The sequence below is a fragment of the Opisthocomus hoazin genome, chromosome 3, assembly GCF_030867145.1.
Source record: "Opisthocomus hoazin isolate bOpiHoa1 chromosome 3, bOpiHoa1.hap1, whole genome shotgun sequence".
Lineage (NCBI taxonomy): Eukaryota > Metazoa > Chordata > Aves > Opisthocomiformes > Opisthocomidae > Opisthocomus > Opisthocomus hoazin.
This window is the reverse complement of record NC_134416.1, coordinates 37,905,503-37,932,296: the sequence shown is the minus strand read 5'-3', so window position 1 is coordinate 37,932,296 and position 26,794 is coordinate 37,905,503. Positions and strand designations below refer to the sequence as shown.

Here is a 26,794-nt window from a genome sequence, read left to right as displayed (position 1 = left end):
TCAGTTTCAAAAAGAAGCACCCTCAGGTAGCAGAATTAATTCCTGAGATTTCAGCTGAGACCTCATTATGAAATCAAGTTGGCACCACACCCTGGTACGCTTCCTTCTGTTTAGCTCCTCTCACTCTCTGAAAAGGTGCATTGATATTCCTGGTCTGTGCTACTTGGACCAGAGATGAAAGTTAGTGAGATTTCTGTTCCACAGTTACAAACTACATAGATTCATCAATCCATAAAGTCAGAAGGAAATAGGAGTTGGTCTAGTCTGTCCTCCTGTATGTTGTACTATGACAGTGCTGTCATGTGTGTTGACCAGAGAAGTCCTATCCTGCTCCGTAGAATGTTTGAGACATTTAGCAGCTTCTTTCCATGGGTAAGCATTTTTCTGCTCAGAACTCATTCTTTGTCATTTGAATTTGTGTACCTTCAGATTTTTGCTGTTGGTTCCTATTATGTCCTTCCCAGCTAAAGAGTCCCTTAGGAACCAACAATTTTTACTTCACAAGTGCTTTGACAGAGTCAAGTCAGCTCCCGTTTTTTTCCTTTAGACATTACAACAAACGAACTTTCAAGTCTCTCACCAGAAGGCATTTCCCCCCACTTCCTCCAGCAAATACATTTTTTGTGGCTGTTTTCTGAACTTACCTCAGTGTTTCCATATCCCTTTAAAAATGCTGACAGCAGGACTAGATGAATTCTTCCAGCACCAGCTTGACCAATGCCATATACAAGGATATACCTCGTAACTTATACTTACTATTACCATTAGCATTCATGGTTAACTACTGCAATGGGAACTCTTATTCAGTTGCCCACCTTATATGACTCCAGATCAGTTACTTACTTTAAAGCTAAAATTCTCCGTTCTGTCAGTATGGCTTTGGTCCCTTGCTCCTTGGCGAATAATTGTGCAGTTAGCTGTGTCAGGATGGACTTTGTTGAATCAGCTAGGCTTACCACATTGTATTCAACAACTCACTACCATTTAACACTCTGCTGGTCTTTGTGCCATCAGCAAACATTACTGAGAGATGATTTTATGCTTACTTCCAGACCACTGATGAACACACTGCATATAACCCAAGACTGAAAATTACAACTGAATTTTGAAATGTTTGTTTCTGTATAGTGCAGAGAAAAAGCAATAAAGTCTATCACGTAGTGGAACAGATTTGTCAGGATAACTCAGGAAATGCTGTATATATAATAAAAAGTCAGGTCACATTTTCTGCCCTAGTCTCCAGTTCTGTGTAAACTAATGATAGGATTGAAATGGAGATATTTATATGTGCCAAGAAGACACTGCAGGTCAAGGTATCTGATTTCTGTGCAGATTAGGTACGTGGACCCTCCTTTCTGAGCCCAGTACAAGACATGCTCGAAACCCATGGCCTTCTCACACTTCTTTGGCAGATTAGGTTTAAGTAATACATACGGATTGAAGTTTTGAACTGCGTGTATCAGTCTGCTGCATTCTCCACAGAGTTAACAAAGGACTAAAGAAAAAAGAAGGGATACCTAGCCCGCACCTTTGTTATAATGTGAGAATAAAGTTGAATACGCCAGCAATGTAAACTATCAAACTTGAAGCTGGGAGCTTTCAGTATGATACACCTTGTTAATGCACAATACTGTATTCTGCTGAACTGCAGTGTTTGAAAGTGTCCCAAGAGATCTTTCCTGCTTGTGTTGGGTTGGGTTTGGCTGGCAGCTAAACCCCCACCCAGCTGCTCGCTCGTTCCCCCCCCCAGCAGGATGAGGGAGAGAACCGGAATGGCAGAAGTGAGAAAAACTCATGGGTTGATAAAGACAGTTTAATAAATGAAGAAAAAGGAGATACAAGTGAAGTGATGCAAAGGCAGTCACCACCTCCCATCAGCAGACTGATGCTCAGCCACTCTCCATGCAATAGTTATCTTGGAAAAACTGTCTCTCTGCTTTACTGCTGAACATGATGGAATATCTTCTTGGCCACTTAGGGTCAGCTCTCCTGGCTGTGACCCCTCCCAACCTCTTGCCCACCCCAGCCTGCTTGCATTGGGGCAGAGTGAGAAACAGAAGCGGCCTTGATCCTGTGCAAGCACCACTCAGCAACAGCTAAAACAGTGGTGTCTTATCAACAGTGCTCTTGTCACAAATCTAAAACTGTAGCATCATACAGGTTGCTATGAAGAATATTAACTCCATCCCAGCCAGACCCTCTACACTACTGGGCAACAATGGAGCGATGACAGGTACTGGGTTCAGAATATGAAAGCAAGTGGTCAGATTGCTAACAGCTCTCCTCTAGCCCAAGTGGGTGTTTACCTTCTTCGGTTATAGAGCATGTAAAGTCATAAACAGCTGTATATCCTGAATTCAACGGCCTGAGACTCTAGATTGTTATAACTAACAGAGCTACAAATGCCCACCTCCTCTAAACAATATTGTGTTTCTTTCAAGAAAATAAAAGATATCAGTATAATAAATGACAGGACTTTCCACATGAGACAAACAAAGGCTTTCTTAAAACATGAATTGTGCTTCACTGGATTTGTATCTTTTTTTTTAAAAAATATGTTTTTAAACAAAACCTATTTGTCTTTATTGCCTTGCAGTCTTAAAATTCATGCTCTGCTTGCTTCAGTATTTGAAAATAAATTTTTTCAAAGAATTAATGTTATGAAGAGTTAGTTGCACAGATTATCCCCAAAAAAAGATTGTTCAAAACATTCAAACTGATTTAAATTATTTAGGGTGGCTTTACTTAGATGTAAAAACAATGACTATCCTTACTTCTTACTCTTTTGTTAGCTTACTAGCTCATTCAAATTCTCAAAACTCACATACTTATATACTACTGACTGTATAGTAGCAGCCTGCACTGTCTCAATGACAGGATATTAAATACCCTGCACTCTGTTTCCATTTAGTGTAGAAAGGAATCCAGGTCTGTTGCATCCAGAAATGGAATTAAGTTATCAGAGAATATTGATTTCAACATTGAGAAATGTTGTGGTTTTGATGAAAAATATAACTGTGAAATAAAGTTAAAAACAAGATAGAATGTTTTCTATTAATTTCAAATACAGTATTAGAAACATAAGACAAAATTAAGTTCTGAAAATGCAGGTTTCTGCATCATCCTCACTCAACTGTGATGTTATTACTGGCCAAAACTGCTTGGTTTTGTTCCCATAGCTTAGCTAAAAGTTTATTTGTTGATATATGATCCCAGAAAAATCATTCTCTGAGTTGGGATAGGAAAACAGCTTAGATATCCAGCCATTCCTCTGGAAAGATTTTCTAAAGGCACCATTGCTTTGGTCAGACTTTTGTGTCTGGGCTCATAATCTGGGAAGAGCAAAGCCATGAATACCGCAGAGTTATTATTTTATAAAAAGTGACCTGTTCTCAGGCTGTTATTCCAACCGGGGAGGCTGGCAAGAGAGCTGAGGGCTATACCTACCTACAGCATAATAAGCTTTTCCCACTAAGCTCCTGAAAACTGAAACATTGTGGATTTTCTGTTTTATAAATATCCAATTTAAGAAGAAAAAAGGATCAGGTAATCCATGAATTTAAGTGATACTGGGATCCCATTATGAACAGAAACCTTTGGACTTTCTAAGTTTTACACTCCGTCGCCTGAAGCGTTTCCTTGAATTATTTCTTGCAGAGTTCAGCACGTTGAACAATGGGACTTGAAGTTTTGAGGAAGATTTGGATACACTGGAATTATCTGAGATGTGAACATCAGGTGGGAGAACAGCCATGGTCCATAGACTTTCAGTGCTCTTCAGGGCCAGACCCAGGGTATTTCACTCACCTTGTTGACCACTCCCTGGGTCTGCATCAGAGCAGTTCCCGGGGTGCATACGCTGAACGCCGCAGGAGCGGGTAGCCACTGTCTGCTCTGGGGGCCTCGCTGCAATGCCTTCCCTGACCCACGCACTTGGATTATGTCTAGGGAAAGTCAGGGCGGAGAGGAGGCAGGAAGGAGGGCTGCTGGGGTCCTACTTCTTGTCCCTGTATGAGGCTGGGAGATAGCCAGAGGGTATACCAGCCTCAGGAGCTCAAAAGCACAGAAGTGATTTTCTAAACAGTGAGCTCAAGTATTTTTAGCAGTAGTTACATCAAATGGATGAGAAAGTTGGAGAAAGTAGGTGGTAGGGCATTTTATTAATCTGACTGTACAGACTGAAAATTACATTATTCTGAATTTTGCTCTTTTCTAGACCTGCCAGAAACAGGATATCCTGAATCCAAGGTTCCCACACATGAAAAAACATCAAATCACATTACAAATATTCAGGCAAAGGAGCTCTGTCTTATGACAAGTCATATTCAGTTCTCATTATTGTTTATCAACAGTGTCCATCCTCAACGAGAAATTTTTAATTCCTTGTTAAGTTTGAAGGAAGTACACAAGATGGTTTTGAAAAGCGGCTTTGTGTTTTTCCATTTAATTTTAAATACTGTTTTCTTTTTTTCTTCCCCTGAGGAAATCAGCAGCATTTCTTTATGTTAGCTTGAAATATTTTTTTCTCACTAGTTCTGATGAAACTTTACTACTTCTGATGAAGGAAGTGGAGATGCCAACATTTGATGCTGATTCAGAGGCACCCACCACAAGCTGTAAAAGCTGCTGCCTAAAAGGGATTATGTGTTCCTTGAACTATTATATGCTTAAGGAGATATGAACAAACTTCCAAATTCCAAAATGATTAAAAAAATAGAAATAGTCCCACACAAAAGAAAAAAAAAAAGAAAGACCCAAAAAGAAAGGTGATGAAATGGAACCAATTCATGCCAAATTTTGCCAACACTTTTTATATGAATAAGTTGTTAGATGTCCTGGAGTTATTTATACAACTAGTCTACAAACAACAACAGTCAGTACCAGAAAAAATGAGCTTCATCTGCTTATTTTTTAGTTCCAGAACAGTTACAAACCTGTAGCAAAGAATAATACAAAAAGACTGTCGTGTTCACTAGATTATACAACAAAGAATCAGAAGACTAGTTTGTTCTGCTATAATTTAGAACAGCATTGAGGCTGATTAAGTCATGTTACAGACCATACATGATGTGCAGTCTTCTCTGACCTCATCCTCTAGATCCTAGTTCCAAAGGTGAAAAACATCTGAAAGGAGACCAGCTTTTCAGAGCTTTCTTAGTCAGATATGGTCTATTAATTACATGGGTGTGATGGTCACTTCTCACTGAGGCTAGTTTCTTTCTCACTGTTCTCAATCCCCTCTCTGAAACACTTTTCATAGCTTCAGGTCACTCTTCAGCTTTTGCTAAGTGTAAATTATTATCTCCTTCTTGCTTTGAAAAGTTCAGACAGGAAGAAAAGAAAAGTTAGACCCTTAACTTCACTAGACCTGGGCACTTATCAGAGGATTTTTTTTAATCAACAAAGAACCATAGTGGATGAAAATCTGAATGTAACAATCTAGGAATTACTGAACTAAACTATTTCATAATATATTGCAGTTCAGTTTCAGTATAACCCTAAGCTTTATTGCATTCTTCTCTTTAGAAGCAAATCTGCCTTAGGCATACTATTTTTGACAGTCTAGATTACATCCTCCATAAACTTAAATTCATATGGTAAGCTCTTATTCTTAAATCCAATTTTATCCTTATTTTAGGGGAAAAACTAAAGATAAGGATCAGTTTCTACACTTGCCCTTAGCTGCTTCAGAAGAAGGAATGCAGACTGACAAAGCTTCTTTATTTCTACTTATTATTCTAATTACTTATCCACAGTTTGGATCATGATTGCTTCTATTTATACTGTGAGCCTACACATTGCACTATTTCTGCATGACTGCTTGTCAAACAGACACCTCAAACAATGACAAACAGCTCCCTTTCATAATTAGAAATTCAGAATTTTTCAGAGGAAGCAAGTTAAACATGTTTTTTAGATAGAAGGTGACTGAGGTGCGAATTGGAGCTGTATACCTCAAATTTAGTAATAGAGACAGCTAGAAGGAAAACAAAGTCCTAAAATAAAAATGAGGGCTCCTAGTACATAAAGAAAACTTTTAGTAACAAAGCATATTTACCCATATGAAATACTCAAAATTTTTAACATGTTGTGCAGTATGCAGCTATACTCTGTAGACAGAAGCACTGCAAATGATCCTGTTCTGACTAAAGGGTTACCCACAATTAGCGTGAAATGAACGGGGTTTTTTACTAGGGAGAACAACAAAATTGTATATAGGCAGCTCTGCCTCTGTTTTGAAGGGTCATAGGAAAGAGGATGAATGTGAAATACCAGCTTTCATTTACAAACAAACCAACATTTTAGGTTTTGTTATAAAGCCTTTACACATGGTACGGTTAGGAAAACAAAACCTGCACATCATTGTATGTTCGGAAACGATGCAGTTAAGTCAAAGTGACAGTCAAGTTTTCATCTGAAAATTAGGGCGGCTAATGGGGAGCACTGACACAAACTGTTTTCAGCCTCCGCGTAAGCACCCGAGGTGCCAGTGACATGCCCTACAGCTCTGACTCACAGGCTGCTCTGCATCACAAACGTCCTCCTTCACACACCACGCAGCAAAGTAGCACGAAAGAATTGCTGAAAGTTTGTCAACCCCTACCAATCTGGGCAGAAAGAAAGGCACAGATGACATTAAGAGGACAGTACTCGATTTCCTTCCGAGGAAGCTAACGTAATGCAGTCCACTTGCTGAGAGCCTGCTGTGGCGAGGTGTTGAGAGCACCCCAGTTCAGCGGGCTGCAGTCAGCGTGGGATGCCGAGCGCATTTCAAGTTGTGCCCCGAATCATGCAAGCATCCAATATGCTCAGAACAGTTCTAGCAGTCATCCTGAAGATTTGCACGTAACCCACGGCCACACAAAATGAAGGTTGGAGCATATGGCAAGATTTTTAATTGCTCCAAAAGACATCAGAGAACTTTACAGGCAACTGCAAAATATTGCATATCCAAAAGCTTCAAAGCTGTACGTAAAATACCACTATCATGCTGTGGGACTGATCCTGCTGTCCTCTTTCTGCTTCATTAACTCCCTGCTGAGAATCGGAGAGTCCATTGGCCTTGCATTTATTGAAAAATACCAGCAGAGAAAACACGGAGCTGTAGTTAGACGATGCTGATGTAAGTGTGACTCGTTCAGATGCTAACAAAGGTACATGTATACAATTACAATATTTTGCAGGTTCAGATTTGTCCTGCTGTCTACCCAGTCTGTCTGCTCCAGCTTAGCAGTTTCAGTAAGGTGAGCATGCTCCCGAGCAGGTGATGTGACACCTGCGAAATTCCCCTCTTGTCCCCAGCCCCTTCCACCCCCATTCATCCCGCTTGAACAACCAGCCCTGAATATGCTATCTAATCCTAGAAGCTCCTTCTAGGGCTAACTTGCTGTCAGTTTTCGTCAGACAGCTGCTTTATCTTACCCTGTACTCAGGGCTCAGAGTTGCACCCACTTTGACTGACAACACCAAGCAAATTGCATTACTCCGTTAATCTTTGAGACTGTCACAACGATTCAGTGTGGCATGTTGGCAGTATGGTTAAACTCAGACTTTCTGCTCCAAAAGCAAATGTCGCTTGCACTTTAGATAAAGGAAAGCCTTCGCTAAACCCTTACCCAGCAACGGTTATACAGGTATTTCTTTTGGTGCCAATCTCTGTGTGAGCAGTTCTCTGCTCCTTTTCCCTCCACTCCCCCATCGCCATTCCAGCCCTTGTGTTGCTCCATTAATTACGCTGCTACAACTGTCTGTCAGGACATACCAGTGACCTGCCTACAATTTATTGGCCAGGAAAAAAGAAGTTATATTTGAAGTTGGTTGGTTTTCCCATCTCATTCACGCTACAGGCCTGAAGAGCTGCACCAAGACAAGGGGTGGCATGTCAGGCACACACATTAGTGTCACCACTAACAGACGGTCTGTGCAACTATGCCTGATGAACTACATTAGAAACATGATTCATTAGGCACGTTAAGTCAGTTATACAGGCTGACTCACAACAGGAACCACAGATTTATTTGGAACAGTGCAATTACGCTGTTCTCTACAGAATACCAAGGCTAGTTTGGCAAGATGGATAAGCCAATCTAACACCATGTCACTGCTAAACTTAGCTGTCCAGTCTCTCCCCTCCCATGCCAGGAACATGCTCCTGCCCCTAGACTTCAGCCACCTTGTGCACCCGATCAACTCCCAAGTGGAGCTGTAAATTTATTCACATATTTTCGCAGGATTCATTTTTTCTAGGTCTGGACCTCTGAACCAAGTCTCTGCTGGGGCAAGTGCCTGTGCAAAGGAGCCAGGGCGACCATGCAGTTAGGAGTGAGATGGAAGAAGAGGGATGAGACCACCTCTTTTGGTAGCAGCTAGCAATTAAGTTGGTTTAGCTTTAGTGTCAAACTACACAATGACTAATGAAACATAAAGAAGTACTACCTGTCTGCCAGTCAATCCTCCAGCGAGCATAAAAGTGTAGAGGAAGGTTCATTGTCCTGGCTTAATGTAGTGGCATGTGTTAGAACTGGGCAAAGAAAGTGGATTAATTTCTGCTGAGCAAAGAGTTTTGAGAGGATAAGAGGCACGGCTCATTAGCTCCCTTAGGTGTAGGGGAGGGGAAGGTGGCTTTTCACCTAGGGGCTTAGGTAAACACAGAAATTTGCAGGAAAGTGCTTTAAGTAGTCAAGCTTGAGAGGAAACATCAGACTAAAGTTTGCATTTTAGCTTTCTTTTTCATGAAGAGTCGAGATACATTCTATGGAAGTTACACATATAGGACTAATTCTGCTCAGTGTCTGTCTTGTGCAGGTTGTAATTTTTTATAGCCTTTCACTGATTCTTTCGTAAAAGTTTTCTGAAATGCAACTTCTCTCGGTGGTTTGACAATGTAGAGACTTTGGCAGTGATACTGACCATAGAGTGAGCAGGGCTGATTCGGCATCCGGCTTAGCCTGAGATTTCCCACTTCTTGTAAGTGCCTATGCACTAAATGAGAGAAGCTAGGCTGCAGAGACGAAGAAAGTCTTGTAATAAGATATTATGGTGCTTAGAAACATGCTCTTCTACTCTGAATACCTAGATCTAGTGGAAGGTGTCCCTGCCCATGGCAGGGGGGGGGTTGGAACTAGATGATCTTTAAGGTCTCTTCCAACCCAAACCATTCTATGATTCTATGAATTTAGACACAGGAACAACAACAACAACAAAGAATTAGAGTAAATTGGGGGGGGGGGGGGGGGGAGATTTTATCCCATCAGATTATTTCCCTCTCTCTCTCTCATCTTGTCCACATCACAGCCTCAGCTGGGGATGTGCTCTGCTCCTCCCGCTGAAGCTGCGGCACTGCACAGGCAACAGCTTAAGGTTCCCAGTAAGAGAGGATACAGATGCCTGACTCTGTAGGTGGTCATCTGTGAGAAGAACGACCTGGATTTCATTTTCTGCTACTAAGATTTAATGTTCATTTTATATAAAGTTTTATTTTCTAAATATATGAACAGTTCTAGGCAATTTTAAGGTATAACAGTAAGGTGCATTTGGAATTAAGCTACCATTAATATGATAGGAGTCTAATTGTTTACAGGGTGAGGTACAGACCCATAGTTCTTGCATCTTACATTTAATCAGAACATTGTAGGTTTTATTAACACCTGTTTTTAAGTAGTTAACTCTTCGACTGGCTACAACTCTAAAGACCTGTTTAAAGTCAAAAGATCCAGTATATTTAGTCCCAGTCTTTGAGGACTCCACAGAATGTGGCTGGAACTTGGGCCACCCATGGGTAACATCCTGCATAGCCAGTGCTACCTCTGTGGACATACAGCAACAAGCTTGACGGATGGAACCTGAGAGGTCACCAAGAGCCTGAACAGACCTTAGTGTGACAGCGGGAGCAATTCGTTTAGCCTTTGTAGCCTGCATATAGGTTTAGCAATACACTGACCACTCCAGCTAGCAGCTTACAGCACTGCAAGTGGACTCAAAGCCAAGTGCTTCTTCACCGGCAACATTTTTTGCTCCCAAACAAGGTCCGTCAAGCCAGTTTTTCTTTTTATATCTCTAACTGAAGATTCGGGTCTAAGCTGCTGCCATTATAAACGGGATGAAACTGTGACTTCTCTGTTGTGGAATCCAGCCCTTCAAAGTTTAGGCAGTAATTCCAGGTTGTTTTCTTATCCAGTATTGCTTATTCACCTGTTACCAGCCCCACAATGTTTTCATTCAACAGAGAAAAATTTGCTTGATTCCTACCTCTCAACAAACAGAAATTAACTGGCTTACTTGCAACCATGCATGAAGACATTAGACCCAGCTGCTGTATATCTACAGCAGGCCTCGAGTTAAGATTAAAGCAGTGTACAGTGCCAAGTAAATTGACCTAACCAGCAGTTTTCTCTGGAAAGAATACTGAACAGAGCTGTAATATACCTCCTCTAATTTTCTTGCGTCAGCACTAAAGATAACATTAGGTATTTGCTTCACATCATTTACAAGGGGAAAAAAGCTTGCGTGGGAAAGTGTAGCAAGGAGCTGAAGCGGTACAAGAAAGGGTTGGTGAAATGCAGGTTTGCAGGAATGGACATGGGACAGACACAGTGAAGGGCATTAAGTCTTGTTCTTTGGCATTTGCTTTCTCCAGTGCTAAACCACACAGTAACGCTCACGTTTAAAGAGAACAGCCTGCTCAAACCTGTTCGGGGCAGGCGGCTGCTTCACTTGCACGACCCCATCCCCGGAGAGAGCTTGCACGGGGTGTGGATTTCACCCCACTTCACCGTGAGAGCGCAAGCAGCAGCATCAGCAGCCCTTGCATCCCACCGACACCCGCACCCGCCACCCTCCACTGGGTTTCCACGCGGGCCCCGCTCTGGCAACCGGCATGGCACTGCTGACAGAGATTACTAATTACCAGAGATTACGAATTATGGCAGTGTGGGTCTGTAGCGCTGACACCTGCCTACCCAGATCGAAACTTACAACTTCCTTGACAGCGGCCTCCTACAGACATCACATTTGAACAGCTGTCAATCACCTGTGCCCCTGGCCAGATTTGTGCAGATGACCTGCAAGTGAAATATTTCCCCCTACTAATCCCTAGTAGCCACTGCCGGCTCTCTTTAACAACGTAAGATGTCACGATGTCAAACAAAAATGGTACTAATTTCTGGTTATGAGGCGAAAGTTAAATTTTGTTTCCTAATAATTATTCGTATCAAAGAAGAAGAAGACCAAATCAGTGACCTGTCCTTTGCCTTTAGTTTTCTCTGAGCCCTCTGTTCCTCGGGACAGCCATAGCCATGGGAAGTGAGTCTCTAGGGCCTGGCAGCTCCACGGCTCAGCAAATCTGTTGTCTCACTTTGCCTGCCGTTATGCTCTAGTGAACAAAGAGCAGCAAGAAAGCCAAGCATTGAACGGCCAAGGGGATCAGGGACCAAAGGACACTCCATCTCCCGGCTTTGAAGGGGTGGTAACGGCACAGGCAAAACCTGTTTGCTAAATACGGTCTGGAGAAGGCATCATCGGCGGGGACTTCTTAACCAATACCGAAGGCAGAAACCCAAACCAAAACATGAGCTTGGAAGTGTGTTAACATTTAGATATTCATAGCCCAGCTGATACGTCAAGCCATGTACTTGCCGCATATGCCAATAAAATTATAAGGATCTAGATACTTGGGATTACGTATGACAGAGAAATCTTAATGAATTCAATATGACACCTTTATGTTGCTTATTTTATATGACTACTCAAATACATATATTTTAAAATCATAAACGTGTTCCTTCTATGGGGAGACAAAGATATGGCTATTGGCCCTCTTGAAAAAAAAGCTTATGTGGCAATTTGTGGCTAGACTTGGTTTAAAAATGAACTACGCACACAGAAAAAATACATCTTTTTCTAAAGAGAGACTTTCAAAGAGCCTTACGAAAATTAGCTATGCATTGGAGCCAAATATTTCCCAAAAAGAACTTGGAAAAAAATGCTGATATTCTTTCTTGGATTACTCTCAAACAGAGGCTTCTGACTATAATATTATGCAGCCCTTGCACGATACGAACAATTGCCTCGGGACTGAGAGATCAGTTCTGCAAAGCACTAAAAATGTTGAAGATCAGCACTTTGCAGGATACTGCCGGTATTCTTTCTGGGACCAGTTAGTTGCTGAGACACCCAAACTGACTTCGTGCTACTGATGTATTTCAAATGTTAAACACGATCTGCAGATACGAACGCTACTTCAGTAAATGATTGTTCCTTCAAGCGTCTATAGATAAATCATTTTAAGTCCCTCCTGCAACAGATCAGTTTTTTTCTAAGTGTACAAAAATTCTCCAAGAAAAGCTATGGATTAACTTTGTAGGTCCAGGTATATGCGCCTTTTACTGGAGGCAGCTAAATCTATTGCTTGGGAATGGATTAATTAATTTTATAGAGAAAATACTTATGAAAACATAACCAGGTAGGTGTCTGTGGCTTAAAATGTCTAATGGTAAGTAAAGGATCTATTTCATAAGGCATGTATGGACTACAGTCATTTTACAATGTCTTAGATTGTTTAATTATTCAGAACTTAATCATGAGTTTTTCCTATTCAGCTGCAATACTTCTGAAACAAGCTAATACTTACATATTAAAGTGGTGTTCCAGATGAGTAACTAGAGTCCAAAAATTTCATGGTGAAGATTTAGAAAAGGATTAGCACGAGTAGCTGTCAGTGCTGGTTGACTTTCAAATACCTGCCCATGGCCTGATTTTTCAGAAAATATTTGCTCGGTTCTGAAAAATCAGTTTCTCTGATGACTTTTTTTTTAATCCAAAGCATCTGCAATGGCAGGTCATTTGAAAATCTATTCTCTCTTCCTACTAATGCTTTTAGATAGCTACACATTTTACACTTCTAACTACCAATAGTGAAACAGCGAAGAGAGAGTTTCTAAAAGTGAACCTTGTCAGCAAATGAATCATTGGTATGCCACTTAAATAGCTTCACTCTTGGCATGCTAAATTTTCATGCTCTGATAAGATTTTGACATGACCCTTTAATTATTCTTGCAAAGAACACAAACAATTAAATCATGAAGCACTCAGTTTTCTTGGTATCATTCCGAATCAAAGGCAATATGACTATATGCAAAACATCACTACTGCTATTACAGTGTAAATAAGGCAGTAAAACCCTAATAGAGGGAGAAAAAGTAAATAACTTTAGTGTATTAACTCTGCAAAAGCTAAGCCGTCAGCTTCATCATCCACTGAAAACAGGGAATAACAAAAACTGCTTTAATACGCCTATATACAGGCTGAAGAAGAAAGCGGCTTTCCTCACAGAGTTTCTCAAACTCGCTTCTACAGCACAATTGGCTTTGTGTGTGTTTGGGGAAAAGGGGTCCAAAAGCTTTGTGAATTATTCAAGAAATCTAGAAGTGTTACAGAGGACGTGTCCCAGAACACTTTGTCCCTGGCTCAGAGCCTTTGCTCAGCAGCACGGGCTAAAGGAAAGCATACTCTGAAGCTCTATAGTTGGTGCCTACTGTTGATTATTTTCTTTGCACAGATCTCTAGCACCCGCTCGCTTTCTTCCCATAAGTGCCAGCGTAGGTGCAGAAGAGCAGTCTTCTCCACACTCCTTCTCTTTCACCACGCTCCCTCTTTCCATTCTGATCTCTCTGGGCATGCAGACAAGGCAAACGCTCCAGGCCACAAGCTGTTTTGTTCCTGCCCATAAGCGGGATGCACATACGGAAAAATCTGGGTTATGAGTGGAAGTCACCACCTACCTGTTCCTGTTATACCATTGTATAAATTCTGAACAGGGACTATGGTACAAAAGTAGATATAAATGCGTAGTGTGTCCTCAGAGCCAGCTTTGGGCAGTTCCTTTTTCAGCTACAAACTTATCCGAATTACCTGTCTGAGATAACTGAGATAACTGAGAAAACTATCTCATGCTATGCCATCTCCCTGTGGCCAACACAGCCACAGCCTGTGGACAGGAACTGAGAACTGAGGCTAGCAGCCTAATACACAAGTACAGCCTATTTTAGAGCTTCAAGCACTTGATTAGACGTAGTCCATGAAACCGTAAAACTGAAGACTGAAAAGCATGGAGGCACTGGCTATGAGATTGCCTACCCAACCTTCGTATGGTCCTTTGTGCAGTATGGCACAATCTTGACATACATGCTCATTCCATTCCTGCCTAACGCCACTCACAAGGTAGGCATATTCAAGAGTAGCTCTTTTCCCAACTTGTCCCATCGAAACCCCAAAGTTTCATGATAAAGACAGTGGTAAATTGTAAGGACACCCTGGAAAGCAGCAGAGCCCACTAAGCAGAGCACTGTACGAGCATTTATCCTTCCAGATTTGGCACTGGCATGGTGGCTGAATTTTAGCAAGATGCTGAGCACCCTCATCCCTCATTTTCCTATCTATAACATAAGCAGAATGATACCAGCTTTCTTGGTAAAGTCTTTGAGATAGATATACCAGTAAAAAGGGATATGCAATAAGCAGGTCTATCTTTTGAGAGACAGGAGTTCCACACCTCACACAACTCTCCCTTGTCAGAGAAAAGACTGAAAGAACTCCACACCTTTCAATTTAAACAAATCTAAACATTTCTAATCCTCGGATCACACCTGGAACTATTTATTACCAAGATCTGATCCTGTGATGGGATTAGTTCAGCCTCAGTGTTACAGTAACTCAACTATGGTTTCACTCTTGTAACAGGGAACAAAAATACATACTTCTGGAGTTATGTTTCATATTAGATGGTGAGCATATTTGTATGAGCCCTCATGTTCCCATTCAGCTTCAGAGGATCCCATTACAGAGTTTTGTATGGTTGTTTTCTACCTCTGCATTGGGTCAAGCTTTCCCTGGGGTACACTTCTAATTCATGGTCTCCTACATTATTATTACCCTTTTGACCTAAATGATTAGCCAAAGTTGGAGGCCCTGAGGGCTGTTTCTATTAGGAGGAGAAAATTATGAAGTCAAGCATCTTTTAGGCATATCTAGTTAAAAAAAACACCTCCAAAGTCACCCACCCCCAACTTCACTCCTGTTTCCTTGAATGCAGGAGATACACAACAACAAAAAATCTCTGCCGTCCTTTCTTGAAGCCTTTTCAGCCAGCACTTGGACCTTTGTGGGACTGTCATAGTGCTTATTTAATTCTTTTTTTCATTTTGTTTTCCTCCTTTGAGTCTTTTGCTATGCTTTTTCTCCTGATAAAAAAACATTTTATGTATTTTAATTTTTTTCCTTTTGTTCTTCTTTTTCAGATATACCCAATTTCCATAGAGATTAATTTAATACCCAGTCATACTCTTCTTCCACCTAGTCCAAATGCCTGAGTGTCCCCATACATGTTTTTGTTTCAGGTGGTGAAATTTGCCTGAGATTAGGGTGGAGGCTGCTATTGTTTGAACTGCTGCTAGCATGAGCCTAACTGTTCCTTAAAGGAAGTATGTAAATTTCACCAAGTTCCATGGTGTTTCACCCAAAGATTCGTGCCACCAGTTCACATTTTTGGAATGCTGTGGAGACTGTTCTGGTTTGCCTATGTACCCGACTCAGCTGGCTCCAGAGTCTGCATCCACACCAACAATTCTGCCGGTTGTGCCAGCAGTGTGAGTGAAGCAAGCAGTCCTGTCCCCCCCTAGCCCCGTCTCCCTCCCTGCTTTCAGGATAAACAGCTGCAATAGCTCAAAGGAAAGTGTGGTAGAGGGTCAGGAATGAGAAGCCAGGAATGGGGGAAAGGCAGCACGGTGTTTTTGGCATTAGTGTCAGCACACCTGGCTTGAAGTATTCGTCAAACTAGCCCCATCCATTGAAATCTCCCTGAGCTCTGTGCAAGCAAAAATGCTTCTATAGTAGAGACAAGTAGCTGCCAGTTCTAATCTGAGAATTTGGATAGGAATGGTATGGAAAAACTGTGAATTTTTAAATTATGGCAGTTACATAAAGTAGCATAAAGTGTCTCAATGCTTTCTACCTGACATGTTTAAATATCTATCCAAATGAATTAGAGAACATTACAGGAAACACGTTCATGATGAATTCTACCTTGATCCAACACTGACACAAGGGGGTATTGGTATTTCACAGTCTTAGCAGCTGGAACTCTTAAAAATGTTGAGAATGTAGGAACCTCCAAAAGACTGCTGTGAAAGAGAAGTACAATTTACAGAGTCGCTTGCCCAATGTTAGCAGTGGCATGTGTGGCACAGCCCCCTTATGCCCACATCCCCATCTCCTAGCCCATCTGATCACAGTGCTTTCCTCACACCAGGAGTCCAGCTATTATCTTCAAAGGGGAAAACCCTGTGCGAGTAAGCTGTAAAAATAGCTAGAGAGAAGCACATCAGTGAATGCCCTGCTATTATTTCCTCTTGCAGATGCACAGTTTCAAATAAGTCTCTGGCATCAGTTCTTGAGGAAATACACGCGGCATTCTCTAAACTACCTAAGCAGTTGTGCTGTACCTATAACCCCAATCTATAACACAAATATCAAAGCGGAAAAAGTGTGCATAAAATCTATATTGCCACATGAATCTCAAAAGGACATTTGGCTAATATAAAATTCAGCATCATCTTCATTGATGGTTCAGGGAAATAAAGTTGTAATGAATTGCCGCAAGGCAAAGTACTAATGATTGAATGAGGCTATGCAATTAAGATGTAACTTTTTAAATCACCTTGGAGGTTAAACATAGAAGAATTATGAGTAAAAGGGCAATTACATGCCAGACTTTTCATTCTAAGGTCACCTCACCAAAGATTCAGTTACCTAAATTGTTTTTCACTATTTCAGAGGAAGAGCTGGGTGTAACAATATTTCATCCCCCACAAGAGGAAGTAAAGAATACTCTTTCAAACAAAAGCATTACCAGGCTATCAAAATCTTTACAAAGAAAAATAAACTAATCAAGATTGATCTACTAGGGCTCTCAAGTTCCCGAATTCCTAAATGTTAACATTATGTTATAAAAGCGAAGTGTAAAATGTAGCCATTATTATCTTCATATCACAACTTGAGTAACATGTATCTTAATGAAACATGAGTTGCATGAGCAGTGTACTTGATATTTCTATATTCTGTAACTTTTTATATAATTTTACATGCTATGTTTAAAACGCTTTCCTTCCAAAATCTTTTAAGATTTATTTTTGAGAAGAAAAATGGACTCACTTATGCTCTGATTCTGCAGACCCTTACGTATCTGACTTAAGTGTACGCAACACTTCTATTGAGTGAAACTGTTCAAATTTAAGTGAATTCAAGACTTTGAAGCCAACTTAAGTTTTCTTCAAAGGACACAAGAAAAATCTAATACGTACTGACTGAAAAATTAAACTAGCTGCAAACTACAGTTGTGCATGAAAATCATAAAAATATGCTTTACATAGTAGTTAAAACAGTAACCTTTTTTCTACACTTCCTTTCTCTTTCCAAGTGACAATGTGCTAGTACATTGGTATAAATCAGTATCAGAATTTTGTATTGTTATATCATATTCTGTCCAAAGTTTCCACGGCATGTTAAGATGCAGCAGTTTAATAACCTGACTTGTTCTGTGAGGTTTTGTGCCCCAAATAGGGGTAGAAAAAAGCAGGAAAAAAAATGGGGAAAAAAGAATATAAGAAAAGAGGTTTCTCACCCAAGATCAATAACATTTGTGTTACTGTGCTGTAAGATTTAGACTACTGTATCTGCATCATATAAACAAATAATCATATAAACATGCAATCTTCCCTCGTGCAGAACGAAAAAGGCAGAAAAGAAAGAAAAGAAAGAAGCACATTTGACAGATGCCAGTCACACGCTTACTGCATGTCTGGAAAGCCCTTAGAAGGCGTATCTATTCCAAAATAACTAAATAAATTCAAAATTCACACCAGTTTGTTGCAAGAGCTCACAGTTTTTATTTTAAACCAGGAATGTGCTATTTTGCTCTAACTTAAAATAGTCATGCACAACCCTCCTTTAAAAAAATACCACGCTGAAAAATGTTCCCTTAAGACACACAAGACAAAACTTATTCTCTTCATTGTTTGAAGTTAAACTAAAGTATGTCTAATTAAAAAGTTATGTCCATAGTGGATAAAAGAAGAGTTCAGGAAGATGCGAGAAAAAGAAGTATATTAAAATGTGGTGCTTGTTACCTTGTCCAAAATGTACATCTTTATCTTCTCTTCTTTTACACCATTAACCCTGTAGCAACTGTTGCAGCTGTAGTGTGTAAGTTTCACTGTGCATCAGTTTAAACAAGTGATGTTCTTTACTGCTGCCATTCGCATCAGAGTAAAAAATCAGTTCTCTGATTTTCAAAAAACTCATAAGCCCCCTCACAGAGCTGTCTACAATGGTCTTTCCGGCTTAACATATCTGCGATACGTAGGCAGCTTTCCTGACACATGGAAAAGAGTGCAAATTACTCGAGTATTCAGCATCATAAAACACAGTCACTGATATAAAAGCTGAAAATGTGCATACCAGCTTTTTATTGTGCGTTTACAGCCCAATTCAAGTTTATAGATAAAGTTTCATTAAAAGTTGAATTATTGCGTAGCAGGTACGCTGGCATTACCTTAACACTAAACTGAAAACCAGAACCAACTGCATTTCTATTTGCTGTACGCAACTGAGCTTCTCTACGTACATCTGTAATTTTTAAAAATTCCTCCTGCTTCAAAAACAACCTTCTTCTAATTTTCTTCAATTTTCTGCTCCACTAACTTAAAAGTCATTTCCTTAAGAAAACAGATGACAGACAACCTGAGTGACTGATTATACTGTGCCATCACTTTGTTTTTTCTCTGAGGCCTTGGTTTAAGAGGATGGATGTTAGTGTAAATGACAGAAAGGGGAGCTTCGCATAGGATTTCACTTCTGTTCAAAGACAAGCTAATGCAACCTCGCTGAGGTGCAATCAACTTGACAAATGGATGCTGTGCAGCCCTGTGCCTCCCACTGAAACCCGAGAGTCTGATTTACACAATATTCCCCCTGTAAACGGAGGGAAGCCCAAATTCCAATCAGACTTAACGCTGCTTGGCTGTATAATGGGTTGATCTGATAATTCCTCCCATATAATGAAATCTGATAATAGTGGGAAAAAATACATCAGAGAGAATGGAATACATTAATGAACTTGTAAAAATACACTTAAGTCTGAACAGATTCAATAAACAGAGGAGGGACGGCTCAAACCAGGAGTCTTCATATGTGGTCAGCAGTTCTTGAGTTTAACAATGAAGCTGACAGAAAATACAGAGTCTCTATTTACAATTGACTACATTCACCACACCTTTTTTCAGATGGCCAGGAAAAGAAAAAAAAGCATTTAAATATCAAAGTAAGCTTTGTAATATGTTTACATGTCTTGCCTTGTTCTGTTTCCCCTTCAAACTAAACTAATTCTATGATACAAGCTGTTTTCTCAGGGAAATGTGAGTCAGATAGAAATGTTTTCCTACCCAAGAAACAGCGTTTCATTTACTAACTGGAAAAAATAGGAAACATTTGCTTTTAGACTTTTAAGATTTTCTTGGAATTGAAAAACAAAGACAATTCCATTTCAAAACCCTTTTTACAGAAGTTCGACAGCTGGCACAAAAATTAACTGAATGTTTACACTGGAAAAATGTCACAGATATGTCTATTAAAATAAGTATTTTTTGTGTATCATAATAAACTCCTCCAATTGTCATCGTTCTCCACAAATAAACATTTTGCCTTAGCAGTTACAATTGTGACCAGAAGCTGTTCTCACACATCTATGAGTTGAGGACCACAGGATTTTTAGGGTTTTATTTACTTTGCTGTTGTCACAAATAAAAGAAAAAAAGAAAAAAACTTGTGCAAACATTTCATGCTGAAGTGAATGGATTTCAACAGCTGCTGATTTGGTGACATCGAGAACCCCAGTGGAGATGTCCTGCTGAATTAACGTCTTGGAAATGTTAAAAAGAAACTTCAAACAGCCCTTGTTTAGCAGGCGGTCGAGGCTCGCTCTCGGTGGGGATCATGTGAAGACTAGCAGAGCAGTCACTCAGTCATGAATCAGACTTGTCAATAGTTGCCTATTTTCGCAACAGGTGTCTCAATCACACGCCGTCCTCCTCTCCCCCATAGGCTTCAGCTCAACAGCAATCGCTACCGCACAGGACACGGGGGTCTTTTTTCTTATATGAGACCTCCATCAATTTCTTAATAACCAGCTCCCTCCTACAGTCCTTACTGAACTTTATACATGCTATAAACACATCTCTCTCGCCCGTGTGGGCTAGCAGGGAAAGTATGAGGACTGTAACATGGGAGCGAGGAAGTATTTAATCCTTTGTTATTGCTGCAGATAAGCACGGCAAACACCAAACGATCATCTGCTGTTTTGTCAGATAATTATGAAATGCTATTATATCGAGGCACTCGTTATGAATCACTATGCACTAATCACTTGGTACTCAGACAGAAAAAGGCATCTCTGCCATAAAAGATCTGACTATAAATAAAATCCTAGGGAAATGTTTTATATTAACTAAGCAAAAAATAAAGAGTTTAAATTAAAAACCCAGGAAGCCATTTTCAAAAAGAATTTTTTTTAATAACTAACTTCCAATCATGAGTTTTTACAACATTTTTGTGTAATTAAATTAATTTTGTTAAGTTTTGAAGACATCTTTTGTTTTATATGACTCATGCATACATGTAACTACAAAAGTAAATTAGGTCCTCTAGGTCACAGCTGTCAGGATCCTGAAGAAATACAAGTATTCACAGAAAATTTGAAATTACATACAGTTTTTACCCAACAGAAAAGTGTTTATCTCTATGCTTACAGCTATGCTCTTTGAGACACATCAGTATCAAGCAACACAACAAAAAAATTTAGAGCAAATCATCTTGGTTTTTCTGTCAAAAAGCAGCAAGCCAGTAAGTATTCTACAACACTCACTGAGCTTGCACAAATTATATCATTTATGACGTGAATTAGAACAAACTTTGTATCACCAAACACCTCTGAGCTTCCTGTTCTCACCTTTGTTTGGAAATTTTACCTATATGTGCACAAAATACTGATGATCTGAATTAATCTTTTATATTTTCAGGCCAGTCTCTTCCTGTATCAGTGGAAGAAGAGTATTTGTAAAGTAGTGCGGGCAGGTTAGTAGCAGCGTGCTTCACTTTTACTGTAACAGCTCCTGTAGAAACTATAGCTTCTGCATGACTCGCAAATTAAACATAAAAGGAGATTTACCAAAAAAAATACATCAGCTTTATGCAATGTTTTGCGATCATAAGCCCCCTCATATCAGCCTTTATAAAAAAGTTCCCTGAGGAAGGTAAACTCTCCAAATGTAGCACGTAATTTAATAATTTCCAAATACCTCTGCAATTCATGTCAAATGAAGTTAGACAGTAAAACTTGTGCAGTTTGATCATTCCAGCTGTATGTCAAAACTCTTGCACATTGTTGGGTAACATGAAAGTGCAGCACCAGTTCCTGTCACCCTCAATTTAAAAACTTTTGATATACTACCTCTGAGCATGGAGTTGTTTAAATACTATCTCTAACATCAGTAAACTGCATGTACCACCTGCACCGTGACTTGAATTACTGAAACACAACACTACACAATTAAAGAGCTCATCTCAGATTTCAGCAGAAAAAACATTGTACTGGAGAAATTTATATGAAAAGAAAATATTTTAAATATCTTTCAAATGTGAAATATAATTTGTGAATCTGATGCATACACAGATTATCAGTTTATGCAGGATACGCCATAGTGACAAGTTGTTTTAAGTATGTTGATAGATGCATATAGCCTGGGACAGCTCTTCAAAATGCTATGTAACTGAGTAACTTTACGTACAAGTAATCCCTGTGAATTAATTTAACTACTCGCAAAAGTGCTTTGTAATTTGACATATAAGTTTTTGTCATTTCTGTAAGAATGAACATAAAATATATACATTACTTCCTCTGTTGTACAGACAGCACGTCAGTATGTATTTTCTGGTCTGAGGTAATTTGTAAGAATTTTGTTCCTACTCATTGCTTTAATTTTGTTTTATTCAACATTGTATAAGTATTTTGACATAAGACTGGATTAATCAATTGGTTTCAAGAAGACTGTTGATGTACACCGCTTCCTGTGCATCTGCAAACAGAAGACTTGCATTTTTCAAGATTTAATTTCTCTGTAATTTTTGACACTATGTAAGGATATTATGGAGAGAATATGCCAGATGATTATTCAGAGAACACAAATACATCTTCAGCAAATGCAACCTTTAATGACATTTACCTACAAAACTCGACAGACACAGATCACTTGATTCTGAATGGGAGCCCAGTCTCATACAGACCACATTCATCATACAGACCACATTCATCAAATCATCCTAATCATACCAGCATATTAGCATTTTGAACTTTACTCCCAGTACTCAAGGAATGCAACTCACGAAATAATGAGATTTAGGGTAAATAATCGTATCTTGTTTTCTATACTTAAAGACTTACTTTCAACACAGATAATACAGTCTTGCTTCATTCTCTGCTTTCTCCCCAGTAAAGAGCAAGAATTACTAGAAAAGCAGCTATTTTGGAGCAAACGCCTAATGATTACGTGATCATTGTAAAAATGGAACTTTCAACAGGTCATCTGCAATGATGGAAGTTCCATCTCATTCAGATGCAGTTCATTTATTCCAGAAAAAAGGACAAAATATAAAAAATGGAACAAACTACACTAGCAAAATAATGCAAAGCTGCAAGAGCAAAACCCCTAGAAACAAAGTCAGAATGGTATCAAGAAACAGGAATGTGTTATTACCAGTAAAGATAGCATTGATATTCTAGAACTTGACCATGCTTAGCTCTAAGCTACAAAGTTTAAAACATATATTGACAGATTAGATGGTTCTGGAAAAGAGTCAGAAGAATAACACAAATATGTAAAATCTTCCCTGTATTTCAAGACTAAAGAAGCTTAAGTTATTCTGCTTATGAGAGAAGGTGTGGGTAATCTAACAAGTGACCTGCAGTAACTACAATGAGAAAGATTCAGAGGGAAACATCTCAAAAGTAACAGAAAAAGACAAAAACAAGATCCTATAAAAGGTAGAGGAAGATCAGACGAGAAGAAAGGCATACAACGTCTCTCAGACTACAATAGTGTAAGAGTGATACTGAGCCTTTTCTTTCTTCTGCCAGACAAGGAACATAATGGGAACTTCAGCTGTAAACTCTGAAACGTTGTCTTTAGCAAGTTTCCAGTACCAATACGCTACACCAGTCTACTGGCACTGTCCATTCCGAGACCTGAAAGGACTTTTCTGACTTCTTCGTATAACAGAAACCAAAGCATGTCACCTGGTTACAACACCTACCTGGCAACTTGACTTGCTTACCTTCTAATTTCTACTTGAAATGGAGAACATGACTGGGAACGCAGAAGTACATAACATACACCCTAAAGTCTTGTACCATCTGATAAAGACCATCCCTGTCAAAACTGACTCCTGCTCAAACCATCAGTCAAATACCAGTCTTTAATACTCTGGGCTGCTGCTCTCTTTACTGTGAAATGATTTGTGAACTGGAACAAGGTTTTAGAAGGGAGGTCCAGGAGACAAGTAAGAGGCATTACCCAAAAGGAGACCTATGAGACACTGTGCCTCTTCAAGATACAACCCAGCACACATATCTGTTCTCAGGACAAGTGCCATGAATTCCTGTGATTCCTACAACAAGTCTTTACTTTTCTATACTTCTCTCCACTTCTTTTTCTAAAACCATGAACAAAATTTTCCCCTTCAGTCACTTTTGGCCAGCAGGACACAATGGGCATGCCAAGTATCAGCTACAATGACTTGTAAAAGAAAATAGAAAGAGGTAGTTCAAAATGAAAATTATTCATCCTACTACAAAAATTGTGATATGGCTGGAAACTGCAGCTTTCATGCAGTTTGGACACTAAAAACTAGCTGTAGGAACCTCAGTTCTTAGTACAACTGTGTTCAGAGATGCCGTGTTTTACTCTTCTGCACTTAGACAAGAACCCAGCCAAAACAAAGGTGGGATACTAAACCCAGGCAATGTAGCTACGTTTGGTATTTCACCTCAGATCAACCTCCATTCACATCAGTTGAACTTGCATTTCTGACTGTCTGTACATTTGCACAGACCAATCATCAGGTAATCTAATGGGACTACTCATATGCAGACCTACACGAGTATGAAAATGTTTACAGGATCAGGACATTTGGTCAGAATTTCTTAATGAACTAATGGTGTGGATACAAATTTGGTATAATTACAAACTGAATGGGTAAAGCTCCTGCAAAAGATAAAGCATTTATCCATTTAAAAGCTGTGGGTACTCTTTGTTGCTGAATACCACAGTTTACAGTATCTCAAATCAGAAGTCCAGAATTAGAAGGTATATTTGAAAGGTAGCCTTTAATTTTTCTCTCGAGGCTTTAACTTGTACTTTAGACTTTGGATCACAGTCCATATTATTTTTGAGGCTTCATGATTAACCTTTAACTTTACTAAAAGTGCTCAGATATCATGAGTGCTACTATCCTGTTACACATGGCACTGTCCTTAGGCTGCTGATGGAACACATCTTGCCTAAATATCTGAGCAAGTGATAACCTTTGAAACAACTCCTCGTGGGCTGTTACATCAAACTGTTTCCTACCTTCTCCTGCTTTCTTTCATTAAAAAATTCTTTCAAGCAAATAAGAATACATTCTTTTTTTAAAGAATCTTACACTTTACTTCAAAATGCTACACTTTTTATGTAATCAAAACTGTCTTCAGTACCTTTTAATCACTTAGCTTTTTTGTCTGAAGTTAAAGGTTTATTGAAAATAGCCAGTTTAGTCCTTATCACTTTTCTCACTGCTTAGTCATGATCAGAAACAAGATGTTCCTTAAGATCTTTCATAATTTCATCAAATTCTATATTTCCTGTTTTTCCAACTGGTTTCAGTATCGTTCTCTTCGTTCCACTGCTTATTTTGTCACATTTCGCAAGTCTTACTATAACTCAGTGTTTGCTATATTGTTGTATGTTCTAGAGGCTATTTAGATATGAAGCGCTCTTGGCTTGTTATCCCAAAAGGCATATCTTGTACACAGAAAATAATCTGCTTTGGAAGTTAACTCTCAGCTTGCCACTCTTCCTTTCAGTGACATTCATTGATATAAAGTATAACTGTGACAATTTTATTTAGTCTTTAGTTTCATGCAAGTTATTTTGGTTTTTGACACGTAAATATTCTGCTGTTTTATCATGACTTGCCAACACTGTTAAGATAGGAAGATGTATGTCTAAACATATTAAAACACAGATGCATGAGGCAGATGCAGTATGACCTAAAGAGTGTATTAAAGCAGCCATATCTCTAGCTGAAGAACTAAGACGTATTGCACTTAAAAGGAGCGTGTTGAGGGAAAAGTGTGGACACTCACTGCCACCCTGCTCAGCTGGCTCTTCAAGAAGCTCCTTTGCTGCTAAAAATGTATTCATGAACCTCCCTCAGCAGTGAAAGTTACTTTCACAGAGCAGCTACAGATGTATTCAAGTTGTCAACTTTTGCTTTTATTTTTCATGTTTCATTATGTCTCTTTTAAAACATTAGTTGCAGAACGAAACTGAGAGTCCAAATTGCAGGGTTTCTTTAAAATCCAAGATACTGTTCTTTACTGAATGTTGATCTTCTGTCACTTAAGACTCTGAAACACTTTGACCTGAAGAGAGACACACAGCCATCAGAAACAGGAAGATTACAGCCAAAATTTTTTATTTTCCAGTACACCATACATACTGCTTCTACTCTGATTAAAAGTCGCAGCAAAACACAGTCTTGGAGAAAAGGGGATTAATTTCAACTATTTCCACCTACATTTGGCTCAGGTGTTACCTTTTCGAAGTGCAAAATGATTAATTTAAAAGTATAACTTTCCCTTTTAAACGAAAATATATATTGTCCCAAACACAATTTCCTTACACTCTATTAAACACAGACAGGGATGGCTAGCGGCTACAAATCTTTAGGTTCTCCACTGATGCATTAACTAAACAAAAAAGACAACCTTACTTGTTTCAGAAAGCTTTATTAGGATAGGAATCTTTGAAGACAAACACAAAAGATTCTAATATGTTTAGATTTTATAATGTAAACAACTAATTTAATGCATCACTAGCAATATACAATAGTCGCCATCTTGCAACATGAATGCAAGTAAGAAACTGATGTAATCTGTGAGATATTTCAAAATAATTAATTTGAGAATAAAAAAAGAACTTTTATTGTGTAAACTCTCCTTGTTTGCCATTTTTAAAAGGATCGGAAAACTGCAGCAGTTGAAACTTTGCTAAATGAAGCTAACAGGCAGTCATTTGAACTGGCCTCAAAATTAAGAATGTGTTATTGCCTGAGAAAGGGTATTTGATCAAAAGGGTTTTAAGCGTTACTCATCAGGAGAGTTCCAAACAACTTCATGAGTTTATTTAAATGAGGACCAAAAAAAATTTCAGTATTTTGCAAATTTTCTGAAAGTAGTGTGAAATAGCTAAATCATGTATTTGTCAGCATGTCAGACTTCTGTGCTAATATTATTGTTCTGTAAGGGCAAATGGAGCGTTCACCATTTTTGGGTCAAGCCAACATTTGATGCCTCCTTTTCATTTTCATTAACTCCTTCTCAAACCCCTATCTTCTCGCTTAACTGAAGCTTAGAGAATCACAGAAAACA

General features: G+C 39.2%; 1 protein-coding gene across 3 annotated transcripts in view; it reads right to left on the bottom strand.

The window, feature by feature from the left end:
• Nucleotides 1-26,794, bottom strand: part of STAU2 (staufen double-stranded RNA binding protein 2) — a 180,027-nt gene that overhangs the window by 25,221 nt on the left and 128,012 nt on the right. The window contains exon 14 of one of the 3 annotated variants that reach the window (XM_075416005.1): nucleotides 20,636-25,786. The exons of the other annotated variants lie outside the window; for them this stretch is intronic. Within the exon in view, the coding sequence (XP_075272120.1) occupies nucleotides 25,760-25,786 (27 nt within the window). The 3' untranslated portion in view covers nucleotides 20,636-25,759. Of the gene's footprint in view, nucleotides 1-20,635; nucleotides 25,787-26,794 lie in introns of those variants that run through there. 3 annotated transcript variants of the gene reach the window in all.